Source organism: Motacilla alba, chromosome 2 (assembly GCF_015832195.1).
Source record: "Motacilla alba alba isolate MOTALB_02 chromosome 2, Motacilla_alba_V1.0_pri, whole genome shotgun sequence".
Taxonomy (NCBI): domain Eukaryota; kingdom Metazoa; phylum Chordata; class Aves; order Passeriformes; family Motacillidae; genus Motacilla; species Motacilla alba.
The window spans coordinates 81,686,792-81,701,601 of NC_052017.1; the positions used below are offsets into that span (position 1 = coordinate 81,686,792).

Genomic DNA, 14,810 nt, shown 5'->3' on the forward strand with positions numbered 1-14,810 from the left:
CCAATTAGTAGTTTAGAAGTTACCACATTAAAAGGCATTATTGGCTCAGGTCATCGTGGATCTTTGCTGTTGAAGTAATTACTGAAGTATTCTATTGCTCTGTCACTAAAGATTAATCGCCTGGAAGCAAAGACTCTTCACTTAAATCACATAAACTTTAAATAGATCTCCAGCACTACTACTTGCCCTCAAATGGCCTTGTTTTCTAAATTAGATTCTTCAGTTAGAGAATAGGCTGCTCAAGAGCAGAAACAAGAGAATGTTTAAAAGCTTTTCTTGGGGAAGAAGATTATATAAGTGAGACTGACAACTGTGAATACTGAGCAGCCTAAGCAATGAGCTACTACAAAGCAAAACTTGTGTCCCAGCTGAATTGAATACTCACGGTAGAAAGAGTCCCCAATAAAACCAGTTTGTTAGAACAACCAGTCTTTTACTGGTCTGTATAAGATTTGATTACTAAAATATAAGATCTAGAAAGAAAGGAGCTGCTCTCCTATTAGTTCAACTAGTAATAAAAGTTACAGTATGCCTCTGTGAAGCAGATAACTGCATCATGAATTCACTACAGACACATCATACTTGTAAAAAGAATCTGTGCAGAAAGTTTCTTATTGTGAGATCAGATAATTATTGTTTAATCAATATGTTCATCATAGAGGGAAACTACATGCTGCAGCACATACCAAAAATTAAAGCTTAGTTGATGCCTGGATTAGATGGCATTTTTCTCCTTTGCCCAATCCTACAGCATCAACACTGTGGGAACAGGCTAAGGTGTCCACAAAGATGAGTTTCCTTGGACGCTTTTGGTCATGGAATTATTAAAAAGCTAATAAGAAGAGGGGGAAACAGACAAGTTCTAAGCATGCTCACAAGTACCCATGAGCAAGCAGATGGGATAGAAAAAGAGATCGTATTGTCTAGCCAAACCAATGGGCAAATCTACTGCAATGCAGCCTTCACAAACCTGACCAAAGAACAATTTCAGTGTCTACATTCAATGGATCTCCCTTTTCTCTTCTGCTTATATCCCTGAACGTTCATATACCTAACTCAGACGGGACAATTCTCATTAATGACATTTCTAGGGGGCTTTAGAGCAACAAAAAGTTGCTCAAAAGAAAGAGTAGCAGATGGAAGAGAAAAGAGTATCACAACATTTAATTGAGATTGGAATTCACCACAAACTAAGCTTGTGTTGCTTTATTTTAATTTTTTAAAAGGTATCTTTTTCTGCCTCAAGTGTTACTGAAACACATCTCATACAGGCAGATTGTATCTTTTTTCTAAGGCAATCCTGGATTGTCAGTAGCATTACTGTATGGAGTTGATATTGCCTGACTTATATTACTGATATTTTGATGCTCTTGACTTTTTAAGAGCATCAAAACACTTCCATAAAGAACAGTATTACCCTTCTTAAACTAAAAGATTTAACTGGGATCAGAAAATTGAGCCCAATGTGAACAAACCTGATTTTCCATAAGCACAGTCTACACTGAAGTATTTAATATTTCTTGGCCTTCTGGACCAGATTCTTAAGTGTAACATGCAAACTCAAAACACTACAGAAGTTCAGATGATCTACAAGTAAATACGCGAAGGTAACACTTTTGACACATTAGGTACACATCTGGAAGACAAAAGCTTCAACCACTACTAGGGTGAAGGCTACAGAGGTCACACTAAAAAAAGATAAATGTTCATTAAAGGGGTATGATCCTTCAATTTATTTTAGCAGATAATGTAGGGATAAAGCTGCAAGACTGCACCTCATAGCAGTACCTCATCCTGCAAGGAAAATATCTTCTAAAGACATCCTTTTAGAAATCAAGAAAGACTAACAGATGCAGGTTTATCCTTATGGGGTGTTTCCATTTAAAAACATGCTCTTTAACCAGTTTCAACTTCCTGATTAAGAACTTTGTATGCAGAAGGAAGATTCCTACTACTCATAGCCCTGATTACTGTGGACTCTAGTTTACTTTAATGCTGGAGAAAGAATGGAAGATACCTAGAAACTCAAGTGTTACTGATGAACTTCTGCCTAAACAGAAACAGTGAAACACTGCAGTCATATGAAAGATGAAGAACTTAAATCCAGACTTCACTTCTTGACAGAGGATGAAAACAAAGTAAAATAATTTACTTTTCTGCAAAATGCATCTCCCATTATAAGAAGACTAAGGACCCCATCACCAAGAGAATATTTACTTGCGAAAACCTCATTACTGACTTGGTGTGGCCATAAGAGTTTATTTCAATTCCATTAGTAACTCAAGGCTTAAGATACCTGGTAACTTCTCAGTTAACAACAGCTACCATTCCAGAGCTTTCCATTTTCAAGACAGTATGCTTTCCTAAGAGCTGAAGTTGCCTAAGATTAATTCACAACCCCAGTGTGTTTAAGCTTGGCTCAATGCTAAAGGAGTCTAACTATCCTAAAGTCAGTACTCAGAAATAAAAACTTAAAACAATAGAATGCAAGTTTCTTGATAGTGTGATGAGTTTGGGTTTTCACTCCCATCTCTAAGAATGAACTACAAAAGTCTTGGCAAAAAGAACCTTATTGTTTCCACCCTCAAAATTTCTTCCACTAATTAAACAATTTTTTTTTCTCTTTCCCACAACATTCAGGAGCTGGAAACTGTAAGAGAACAATGACCATTTCAGCAAAACCTCTGTTCCATCTTTCAAAGCAAAGAACTGAAAATTGTTGTTTATAGTTAACACTTTATACTGCACATTTTCAAGTGTTCCTCTCCTTACTTACAATTACAGTGATTTAACAGATGACTGCTGCCAGTCTTACTCCTTCTGCCTCTTTTCCCATTCCAGCCTTCTCCATTACACCTGTCTTAGCATCTGACATTACTATGTGCTAATTCACAAAGGTGAACCACAGAAACAGGAATCACCTTCTTACTAGTTTTACTTTCTGAATCAGCTCACCACAAGATTAGGTGAACACCAGTGCAGAAAAGCAGGAGCAGCAGCTAATGAAAGGAAATTCGGCTAGCAAATACATCCTATTACTGAACTGGCTTAGTAACAATATGCAAAACCACATTCCTTTGAACATAAAGCAACACCAGAGGACTTGAGACATTTCCTAGTTTGTAGCCATGCACAGGACAAGAACTTCAATGCATGCTCTCAATTGAATGGCTTTAGCCCCAGCCTACTTAACTGTGCTTGATAAACTACCATGCTTCCAAAGGTGAATGATCACCCCCTGCCCTCGTCCCATTTCTTCCACATTGCGTGCCATTTCCTTTCTTGGTAGGTGGAGCCATAACTTCAACTATGGTGTAAATAAAGTAGAATGGAGATGAACAAAATTTCTACTTCTATGGAAGGTCACAATATAATTTGCATCAATATGGTTGCTCCACTTCCACTGGCCAGCCTATAAAAAATGTAAGTCTTGAGTAAAGGTGAAACTGGTAGATTTTTCTGCCCTTCATTGCAAAAACAAAATATCTTGGTCATTGTGATTACAGAAGGGGAGAAATGAAAGAATAAAAGACACACAAGTAAACTGAAAAATATGCATCCTCCAAAAGCATTAGTGTTTGTTTTACAGAAAGACAGCTGAAAACATTATCTAATTAGCATGTACCAGATTAAATACAAGACCAGTACCCCTTCAACCACACCTCATTATATCCTGAGAGGCCTGGCTGCCAGCTTATTCCATGTTTTATCAATACTCACTGTATTTCAGATAAGCCATCTTAAATAAAAAAAAGGTCCCCAAAGTGCGTAATTTAAAACTTCCTTTGTTGCCCCAATACTTTTACTTCACAGGCTTTCAACTGGTCTGTATTGCTAACAATATAAATATTTCCATTTTGATTTTCAAGTTGTGCACTGAATTACAGGACTCCTTATGAAAGCTGAACATGCACCATACTAGACTATAAATACTGAATTTAGGTTTTCTTCCATCCTAAAATGGCTTAAGTACCTCTGTGCGTTTTGGGTTTTTTTTTTATTTTTTTATTTCATGGGAGGTAATGTTTAGATATGCAAGATTACAGCTTAGACTTTGGCATCAGAAACTAGTCTGAAGTCGACTCTTAAAAAATTATGGGCTCCTCTCCTTACTTCACTGACCTCACAGCAGTAAAATCCCACTTTACATGCTGAATTACAGATTCCCTCTGCATCCTCTGCTGCTTAGAATAACTTATTAAATAGTTACATTAGAATTTTGTATTCAAAATTGTGCCTCCTGCAGCTTTGCAGAAATTTACTCTTACTTCAAGTGGATATGGAGAAGAGACTGCCCAAGGAACTGATACAGAATAACTGAAGAAAAGCATGAGACAGTATAAAACTCCACACTGTCAGAAATACAGGTTAAAAACTTCAAAAACAAACATGGGGCCATACAGTGAAAGAGGAAAATAGGAAAAAGCAACACTGAAAAAAAATCTGTTCCCCTCTAATCCACAGGAAGTGTTCATCATCTGCATAGCAAGAATAAGAAAAAATAATGGTGCTTCTAAGGATTTGGAAGCTTAAAGTCTTAAATGCCCCAAATCAAATGCCAGTTAAATGCTTTCCCCCAGTTAACACCAGGTTGCCTGTGTCTCTGCACTCAGTGTTGCCCACTGGTTATTTGAAGACAAGCTGTCTGCAAGTCAGCACTTACACCTCTCTGAAAGCTAAACACATTAAGAGAGAGAACTTGCCTCTATTTGCTCAGGAAGGGGAGCAGCTTAAGACAAAACCTGCATTGTTCCACACAAAGATGATCAACTATTCATACATATTTGAACAGTTACTTTGGTTAGGACACAAGAATATACAGGCATGTAAAAAGATGAGAGAAAAATTTGTGTAGCTCCTGCTCTCAAGGCTGAGAATTTTATTAGGCAACCTCCTTTTGCCCCTACTCCTTATACACACAATTTTAACTGCAACTCTATCAATTATCTGTCATTACAATGGATTTAACAAGACTTCAAGAAGAGCTGTTACATATTCTGAAGTGTCTGTCCCTCTATTGAAGATAAGCATGCCTCATGCCTGCAAATTTAATCACTTTTTAAAAGCACAACATTTATCCAGACAAGATATGTCATATACTCTATCACCTCTCTGTGAATATGGAAGCATAATAGCTCCTGCTAATAAGCTGAAATTTCGTCTGGCTAATAGGAAGGAAGGTGAGATGGCTGATAACTTCATTAGGCATGTTGAGTTCAAGTACTGAACCACCATTACGGTAAAACAACCTCTTGTATGCATTCAGCAGAACTGAAATAACAATGAGTCTTGTTCTTATCAGTCATATTTATATATTAGTCTCAGAATGTAAGCATCCAGTCAAGATACTGAACACAAAATACTTCAATACATTGAAAAGACAGATTCACAGAACACTGAAGGTTCTGCTCAGCAGAATATTCTCTAGCTGATGGGGCTGAATCATGGGCAGATCAAGCACTGACATTCTGATGAAAGGGTTACAGTTAATTTCAAGAACCGTCTGAAAGAAGCTATTGTAAATGTTAAAAAAGTTTAAAAGAGGCAAGGATTGTGCCATCTCCAAAGCTAGACTACATCCTGTTCACTAAAACTTTGACTACATTGGCATGACTGCAGAACTCAAAGGTCTTCACAAAATTCTCATCACAGAAGCCCACACAACATTATCACCAGAAACACACTAAGAGGTGTATGAAATTTGGTAGAAACAAACTTCTGAAACAGCCTGGAGTTTCTGTAATGGACTGGATATGACATTATATATCCATAAGGTAACAGAAAAGGGCTTTAAGAATTTCCTATGAGCCATTTTATCTGCTACTGATATGCAGACATCATTGTCACATAAAATCTTAAACTTTATTTGGCATAATGTTATCAGAACTGCAGAACATACTTAGCACCAGAAATCAAACCAGGCCAAAATAAGACTGCAAAAACATACCTAGGATTATTTCTTGGCAGAGACTGTTGATCAGGCAATAGATATTCTCTAGCACTACTCTAGGACTTCCTGAGCTAATGAAAAGCATTTTTCCACAATGCTTAAGCAACAAGAAATCCTGGTCACCAGTTACAGAGTGCAGGTCCAGAATGAAAAAAAATGCACCCAGAAAAAAAAACAAAAAACCCAACCAACATAGAATTTTCAAGAGGAATTTGGTCACTACTTGATTGTGAGACTGACATTTGTAACTATCCAAAACAAGCAGACAGCTGGGGGTGAACATAGCTCATTTAATCTGGGTTCAGATTCTCATAGCAATCATTTAACTCAGCACCACGGTGATATTTTTTTAATGCCAGAGGCTTGTTTTCTCTTGTTAAACAGTTTGACTCTGGCTTCCATAAAGTAAAATAAGGACGCTTTGCATTGTCCTTGGTGGCAAAGACATTTATAAAACATCTTCCATTATTCACTTCAACATTTGTTGGATCATGTAGGAATGCATCATATTGTACAACTTACCTGTTTGCAGGAGTGAGGAATATACCTTTTTTTTTCAGGGCAGCATAGGGCATTTGAAATCAGCAGAAAGCTTCATTGAAAGAAGACTTACTACATAGATCAGTTTGATAATTAACATAATTGAAAAAATATATGAATGGTCTGATATCTGATAACCAGATTCCTTGTATCCATAAGGTTTTTTAATATGTGTTCCTTAATTTGCTCCTGATCACTAATATTTACATTCTTCACAGAACCAAGGTAACATGGCAGGGATTTTAGTGCTCAGTATTTTGCACAGAACTATATTAGAAGTACTGCTGAGTGAGTCAGAGCTCTGTATTGACACGTACAGTAGGAAAATCCCATAAACTGAACAGCTTTCCCATTAATAGTTACAGTGAAACCCAAAAACAGGCTTCTGTTCCACAATATCTTTGATCCAAAATTTACTGGCCCTTTGAAAAGCTGTCCTTTGTGATGAAGATTGTACAGTTGGCTAGAACACCTACTAAAGGCAGCATGGGTAGGAGAATTTCATTGGCCAGAGTGCTAGACTAAAGCATTTTGAAAAAAGCTTTGCTACTTTGGGAAATTCATAAAAGGATACCTTTTGTTCAAATTATGATCTGGTCTCATTAAATTCAGCTCTTAAGTTTGGCCTGTGTAGACACACAGTGGCCCAGAAGGAGGTTCTCCTGCAAGTTACTCCTAGATGTGCAAAGATGAAAGTAAATATCCTCCTGAGTTTCAGATGGTATGCTGAGAAAAAGCAAATTAATCTAAAAGAGAAGACTGTCCTTTAAGAAGACAGTTCTCTTGTTCCTCTCTTAAGCTGTCCTCTTCAAAAGGTTGCCACCAGCATGGAGAACTCAGGGTAGTAACTGTAAGCTCTTATTTTCTTCCATTTTTCTTCACATATACAGACATGGAGAGGGTGGCTTCTAAATGTTAGCTCTGGTTTATGACAATCCAGTCTTGAGAAAAACATGCTCCTTGTTATTGTTCTGTTTTCCTGCTGCCAGAATAAATCTATAACCATTGCTTTAGCTGACAGACCCATAACTCCAAGACACTAGAACAATTATCCATCCATTCAGCTTCTGAGTCATATCTATAGACTATTAATACAAAACCTGTAATGCTCTCAAACTCCAAGGAAGCAAATCTTTAAAAACCATACAGCACGCTGCATTGCAACCAACTATTAAACTATAGGGTGTAATAAAAATTCTAGGATCCCTGTGAGCAATACTGCACTGCTCTGATAATGCCTGCACACTCAATATATACTGCCAGTATTGTTTCCAGGACATGTTGACAAATACATGCAAGGCCTCCAGACTTATCACCAGCGAACAGTGATGTGATGACTTCAAAATACAACTACTTCAGTGGATGGCTGGAGAGAGGCAATGTGAGAAAGTAATGTCACAAGTTTTCAAGCCTATTTTCTCTTCCTCAACACAAGTAAGCTGACTTCTATTATACTGGTGGGTAGAAATCAGAAAGGACCACTTGATCACTATTATCAGTGAAACTTTAGCAGTAAATAGAAAAGCAAACACACTATCTAGTGTCTACGATTTAACAGATAGGATCCTGCATCTCATAAACAGCAAAAATATTCTGCAGTCATGAAAAACACACCTCCTGAAACAGTGTCTTATTGTAGAGTTTGTGCTTAAGGTTAATAGTGACACAGGGAATATCATCTTGCTATTAAAATAAAACCTTAATTATTGGGAAGAGGTCAGCAAGCTGTATATCTAGGGTCTCCTGCATTTTCTTTACAATCTGTACCTAGCTTTCAGTCTTCCAGTACCGGAAAATTTCAGATGATTCAACTTTAAATAAATACAGAATCTTTCCTGAGGAACAATCCTTCCACAAGATCAGAGGTAACACTGCATGTAACTCTAAAGTGATGAGATGCACCATATTCATAATTACCTTCTTCTGAAGCTGACAAAAAAGCTCATCACATCATGCCTATTAATAATGCACCAGAAGTTCTGGCACAAATACCAAGTTGTCACACATGCCAGATGTTCCTCTGCTGCAACCTGGGCACAGCACTATGCCAGAGCATGGCACGGATCACCTGAGTATGGCAGATTAGGCTTCCCTTCCTGAATCAGGTGCAGCTCAGGGCTCTCAGCCAGAACTTTCTCCTCCTCACACACCCAAGTATGAGTAGGATGAACTCAGTAGTCATTTTTTAGAAACCTGCCATTCCATTCCAAATTAAGTTAACATGCTATCAGTCTGCTAAGGACATAATGCCAGTATATGACCTGACCTTTCTCATAAGGACATGGACATGTGTTTTTTTTTTATTTTCTTAGAAAACGTAGCATTTCCTTTTACTTCGTGAATGCCCAAGTTGATTTCAGTTCTATCTTGTTGAGAGCTTCCTTTCCACTTTTCATGAATTTCTCTGGCACCAGGCAATGAAGTTTCACCTTCAACATCAGGCAAAACAGGACTAAGGGGAGTTCATAACAACTCACCACCCAATACTGTGCACTCCTAATGTAATAAGCAAATACTTGCATTTTTCATAAAATTTATTACAGCAAAATCTTTCTCACTGATATACTTAAACCAGGAGCATAGCTAATAGTATCACTGGCAAGTATCATGCTGTTCTTTGCTCATTAGCCAGATGGTACAACTAAAACATTTGTCCTGTTTACTGAAGGTGTCATAAAAAGGCAATTCAACACCAAAAGAACAGTAGCATAAAGTAATTACAGAAAGTAACCGGAACATATATAGGCAGTGCTTGTCCCTTAAAAGTTACTAAATTTTTATTGAATACAATTCCCAATTTTTAATTCCATATTTGATTAGTTATTGAAAGCAGTCAAGAAACAAGTATTTGGACCTCTCTTGGCATCATCCAGTTATTCACTGTCATAGCTGACCACATATTACATTTCATTCCATCTAGGCCTTTACCTAAGACAAAATGCTTCAGAGGATTCACAATGAGCCACTCATGCCTTGCAGTGCTGTGCTCTGTAATCTGCACTGCCCAATTCTGCACTGATTTAACTTTATACCAAAACAAAACCACCTGGCACAACCTTAAAGAGTCTGGGAACATCAAGAGACTGCAGCCTCCTCTTCCAGGAAGTTATAATAAAGCCCAGCAACTACTTTAAAATAAGGAAGCTGACAAAAGTTTGTGCAAGTGCCCTGTTACCATTAAAACATGAACTGACTGCTTGGCTGAAAATAATGAGTATTATTCACCTTCACAGCACAATATAATGTTCATGTTCAATTTCAGGCATGGGGAACAAGGATTAGAATTTGACAATGGAAGATTTTGCTTAATGGAAGGATATATGAAGACATTTCTCCTCCTCTACTTAATTAGCTACTGTTAAATTGGGTTGTTGTATTTCATTACACCTAACTACAGCACAAAGGGTACCAAAGATTTAGGATGGAAATAAGACCCATTTAATTAATAAAAAAAAATTATTTCAGTAATTTTTCTGAGCAGAGGACATTACTGATTTGCTGTAGCAGTTTGGGATAGTATCACATTACTGCTAAATATACTGCTGTTATCAACTGAGGCTTTGAAGATAACCTCTGCTACTTACTAGTTTAACCCATTAAACTAGTTAAAGAAAAAGCTTACAATGTCACTGCTGGAGAGCGATGACACAGAAGAGGCAGATGAACCAGAGGATAACTGTTGTGTGCTGGCCAATGACAATGCCAAGTGCTGATTGTAAGATGGTTCAGAGTCTCTGTTCTGCTGCTGTTCTCCATTGCAGAGAGCTACCGGGTCTCTTATTTTCAACCTATTATCTGTTAACAGAAAACATAAGTATCATTTAAGAGCACAGATTACAAAGACATGGGCCTTGAAGTCTAAGATGAGCTGCAGTTTAACAAGCTAATTGAAAAAACAGTCTCAGAAAAAACTAATCTTGGGTTAGAAAGTTACAGGTTTCTTTTATTTTTTTCCTGTATGTCTGAATGATTAATTTCAAGGCATGAGTATTTTGAGTTACATTAAAAGTCAAGAAAAAAAATTAAGTTGGTTTCCTGCTATACCTACCAAGTTCAGGTGATAAATTAATTTTGCTCCCCCACTTCTTTTTAATCCAGGCCCTGTAGTCAATCACTTCTTGGGTCACTTTGATGATTCTACCTAATGTGCTAAAAAAATTTTTCAATTAAGTATTAAACCAAGACTGTTTGTTACATATTTGCAAGCATTTTAACAAGCTACCAAATTACACCAAAAGTCAGTTTAAGATATCCCTAACCAAAGAATCTTTTTGAACCTTTTTTTTTTTAGCACACCATTTAATCCACTGAAGCACCGCTTATATTCATATTATTTTTCTTTTACCATACTAACATGCAAGCAGTGACACACAGGTAAGATTTTTACTCTGTATTTCTAAATGGAATGCATATTAACTATAAAGAATGCACATGCTGATAACAGTTTATTTGATAAACGCAATTTATGGTTCTTGCATTTCTCCATACAGAAGTTTTTCACAGAATCTGGATTATAAACAGATATGGGATGTACGCAAGACAAAAAACATCCCAGAACCACAACTGGCTGTGTGGAGACAGAGACCTTCACTAATCCTTGCTTCTGGATTTACAAAACAACTTATAAGGAGTTAAGGCCCCCACAATTATAAAGGAAGTACCATGGATTGTGAGGTAGTGGAACAAGAAACAGACTGGCTCCAAAACAAGGTAGAATTTCAATAAACTCATTACAGTAAGAGGCTCAGAGAAAAAGCTTACCTGGTCCTGCTGAACAGTGACCAGTTATCAACAAAGTAGTGTTTTTCCAACACACTTTCCCAACATTCAGCTATTTGAATCGTACTTCTTGAGTCTTCTTGTTTGAGGGATAAATTTTCAAGCTTTCTTTTCATCAAAGACTAGTCACTGAAACACTGACTCCATACTCAAGACACATGAAGAAATTACTACTGTACAAGAATGGGCTGTGCAAAGTTACCACTGTGGAGCAGATAATGTTATTTCTTTAAATCTTGAATTATTACATTAAAGTTTATTTTGTACTTCACATCATAAAAGATACCTTGTACTGGTACTGGAATTTTGTTTTGGTTTAGGTGTACAATGGGAAGGCAGGACATACAAAACCCTAATATATTTAGACTACCTTTACTAGGTTTCATAGTAACACTTTAGGTAGTAATCGCTAGGATAGTAGGAGAATTATTGCTATCTCATGCAAGACCAAATATCACATGTTCCATGTTAGTCTTCCAACTTTAAAGACATGTTCCTGTTGGTAGTGATAAAGTCAGTCCAGCAAACATTGAAGAAAATAATGTCATCTAAATTACAAGTTCAAGTGCAGGCTGTAGATGGGCCACCAGGACAGAATGCATGTCATCCACCATTCTATTTACATACTGTGGATAAAATGATATATGCTGGAAAATAAAATCTTGAATTTCACACGTAGAATTAAAGGTGTGCTTGTCACCACTCAGAAATTAAAGATCTGCTTTATAATAGATCACACTTTGGGGAACCACAGTTCAATAGCTAAGCAGAGCACACTAAGAAAAGAATCAATAAATCAGAGGATCACATTTTGTTAACGTATACTCCCATGACATAATAGCATTTGAAATAGTCAATGAAGTTCTGGTTTCTCAGTCTCAAAGAGTAAGTTTAGCAAGAGGAGACGGAATGAAGACAGGGATGACTAAAACTGCAGAGATTCAGCTGTGGCCCTAAAGCCGCAGCTCCCAAGAGAGCAACACCAGTATAGGACTCAAACATGCACCAGCAGGGTCTCATCAGCACCAGGACAGGGAAGGAAATCTTGCAGTTAAAAACTTTCATTTGAGAAGGCCTTCAGAAAGAGCTGAGCTTCTACTCTACAATTACACATAAATTTCACAATTAAACTACCACCAGCAGTGGTCTTACAACCAGAAAGTAAACACGGGCTGAGTAACAAGCTTATTACATATAAGGACTTTGTCAAACCTGGTGCTTCTTGCAGTACTGTCCTGGAAGTGAAGCAAGAGTCACAATTTCACACAGCAGAAGCAAAATGAACAATAGAGGTTGGTATTTTTATCAGACTGGGTGACTGATATACTGAAGAACAGGCAAAATGGGTGAAGTGACTGCTACATCAACAATCATGGCAGATTTGCATGCACAGAATGGGGGAATATGTTCTCTCAACCAGTTTCTTTCAAAGAGCACAGAGATCAAAGCTCTAAACTCTCTTTTTTGGTATAAAGGTAGAAAAAAGGAAATTCACTAAGTTATAAGGTCAGGAGTCCAAAGGCAGATCCATGCTACATTGCTTGTGAAGCAAAATTAAAGACGTTCATTATGAGACATCAGAAGCTGAAAGGTGATTAAGGTTATACTGACATATACTTCATGAAGTAGCAAAGAAAGAGGAAGCAAGTGTGATCAAACCAGGTATTGATCTCAAAAGAACACCATTTCCTATGTATGGGTCTCAAGCACATCCATGGGTTCAATGAACAATTTTTTAAAATAAGCATTTGAAAATTATGACTAAATTTATTTTCAACACTGAAAATGCTCAGGAACAACAAAAAAAAAAAAACCCTATTAATCTACCCTGCCTTTATTGTGAAAAATGTCAAGCTTTTAGGGCTTTTATTTTGACCGAGGCCAGAATTTCTACAGATGTCTGAGACAAACAGTTATTCAAATATGCTTGTTTGGAAAACATGAAAAAATACTGTTAACTGGTTAGTAAAATCAGACAGATCTCCTGAGAAAGATGCCCCTTTAGGTTTTTTCCCTTAATATTATCATACAGTAAGACCAGGAATAAGCTATTTACCAAGCTAGTTTATTTTATATATATATTTATAGATATGTATTTATATATAATATCTTATATATTTATAGTATATTTCATATAAGGAATAGACCCAACAACTTTCCAAGCACAGAGATGGAAAGATCACTTTCTACCTGGCTATAGTTGTTTCGAAGACTATCACCTGTAAATGACAACTCCAGACATGCAATAGGGAACTGCCTAGGCTTTCTCAAACTCTGACCTGTTGGCATGACAGGTCTTTACCTTATCCAGCTGCACCACATGTAGCACAATACAGAAGAAGGGCATGAGACAGCAAAAACAAGTCTTCCATTCCACCTTACATATAACTTCCTCAGCTTCCCAAATGTGGCTACAGAGCTGTTTAAAGATGCAGTCTGAGCACACATTCCTAGCCAAATTCTGTAAGATACCAGCGTGTGAACCAACATCCCAATCTTCAAAACAAATATTAACCTAAGGATGGATTTTTGTCACATCCTGAGCAGCACAACTTGGGGCTGTGAGAGGGTACAATACTACTCTCTCTCTCGTCCCAAATGTGAACTCCTGCTGCTTCTGATTTACCCGTCATCAGCCACAAGCTGGAACAACTTCTTGACATGACAGAAGCATTGAGATACCTGTTTTCAGTCAGACCAAAAAGTCCATCTGACTCGCCTTCTGACTGCAGGACTGCTAGATCTCATGCAAGGCAAGATTCAGACTGAGAAAGAAGGAACAGCACAGCTGACAGAAGACAGTACACAGGTACTTGGCCTGGGCAAGGCATAATATGAAATTACACCTTAATATAAAGGGCATGGACAGGGTGGTACCAGATAATCCACTATCTAAATAAACACATATCAATAAACAGAACTTATTGAGAGCTTGCTGTCAAATATCTGCTAAGGTTTCCTGTGTTTCATCAAGAAACAGAACTGGAAAAATGGTCTCAAAACCAAGTCCAAAGAAGGGCAATGAAGCTGGTGAAGGGTCTGGAGCACGAGTCCTGAGAAGACCTGGGTTGTTTAGCCTGGGAAAAAAAGAAGCTCAAGGTGGACCTTATCATTCTCTACAACTACCTGAAAGGAGGTTGTACCAAGTGGACATTGGTCTCTTTTCACATGTAAGTGAAAACATAAGAGGCAATGACCTCAGGCTGCATCACAGAAGGTTCAGTTTAGATATTAGAAAGAATTTCAACAAACAGATTATCAAGCACTGGAACAGGGTGTCCAGGGAAGCAATGAAGTTACTGTCCTGGGTGTACTTAAAAGCCATGCAACTGTGGCACTGAGGGACATGGTTTAGTGGTGAACACATAGTGGCTAGGTTAACAGCTGAACCCAGTGATCTTAGCGGTCTTTTCCAACCTAAAAGAGTCTACAAAAAAAATCATTCCTTACAGACTAAAGAAGTGAGCTCACTCGAGATGGCACACTCTTTCTCAGAGACAGGCTAGGGGCAAAGATCATATGAAAGCTGTTCAAAGCATAT

General features: G+C 37.5%; 1 protein-coding gene across 5 annotated transcripts in view; it reads right to left on the reverse strand.

Annotated features, from left to right (window-relative positions):
* TENT4A (terminal nucleotidyltransferase 4A) overlaps nucleotides 1-14,810 on the reverse strand; it is a 58,914-nt gene that overhangs the window by 12,853 nt on the left and 31,251 nt on the right. For all 5 annotated transcript variants that reach the window (XM_038127321.1, XM_038127322.1, XM_038127326.1 and 2 more), the window contains exons 9-10: nucleotides 10,539-10,639; nucleotides 10,113-10,285 (exon numbers count right to left, since the gene is read on the reverse strand). In XM_038127321.1, the coding sequence (XP_037983249.1) occupies nucleotides 10,113-10,285; nucleotides 10,539-10,639 (274 nt within the window). The remainder of the gene's footprint in view (nucleotides 1-10,112; nucleotides 10,286-10,538; nucleotides 10,640-14,810) is intronic.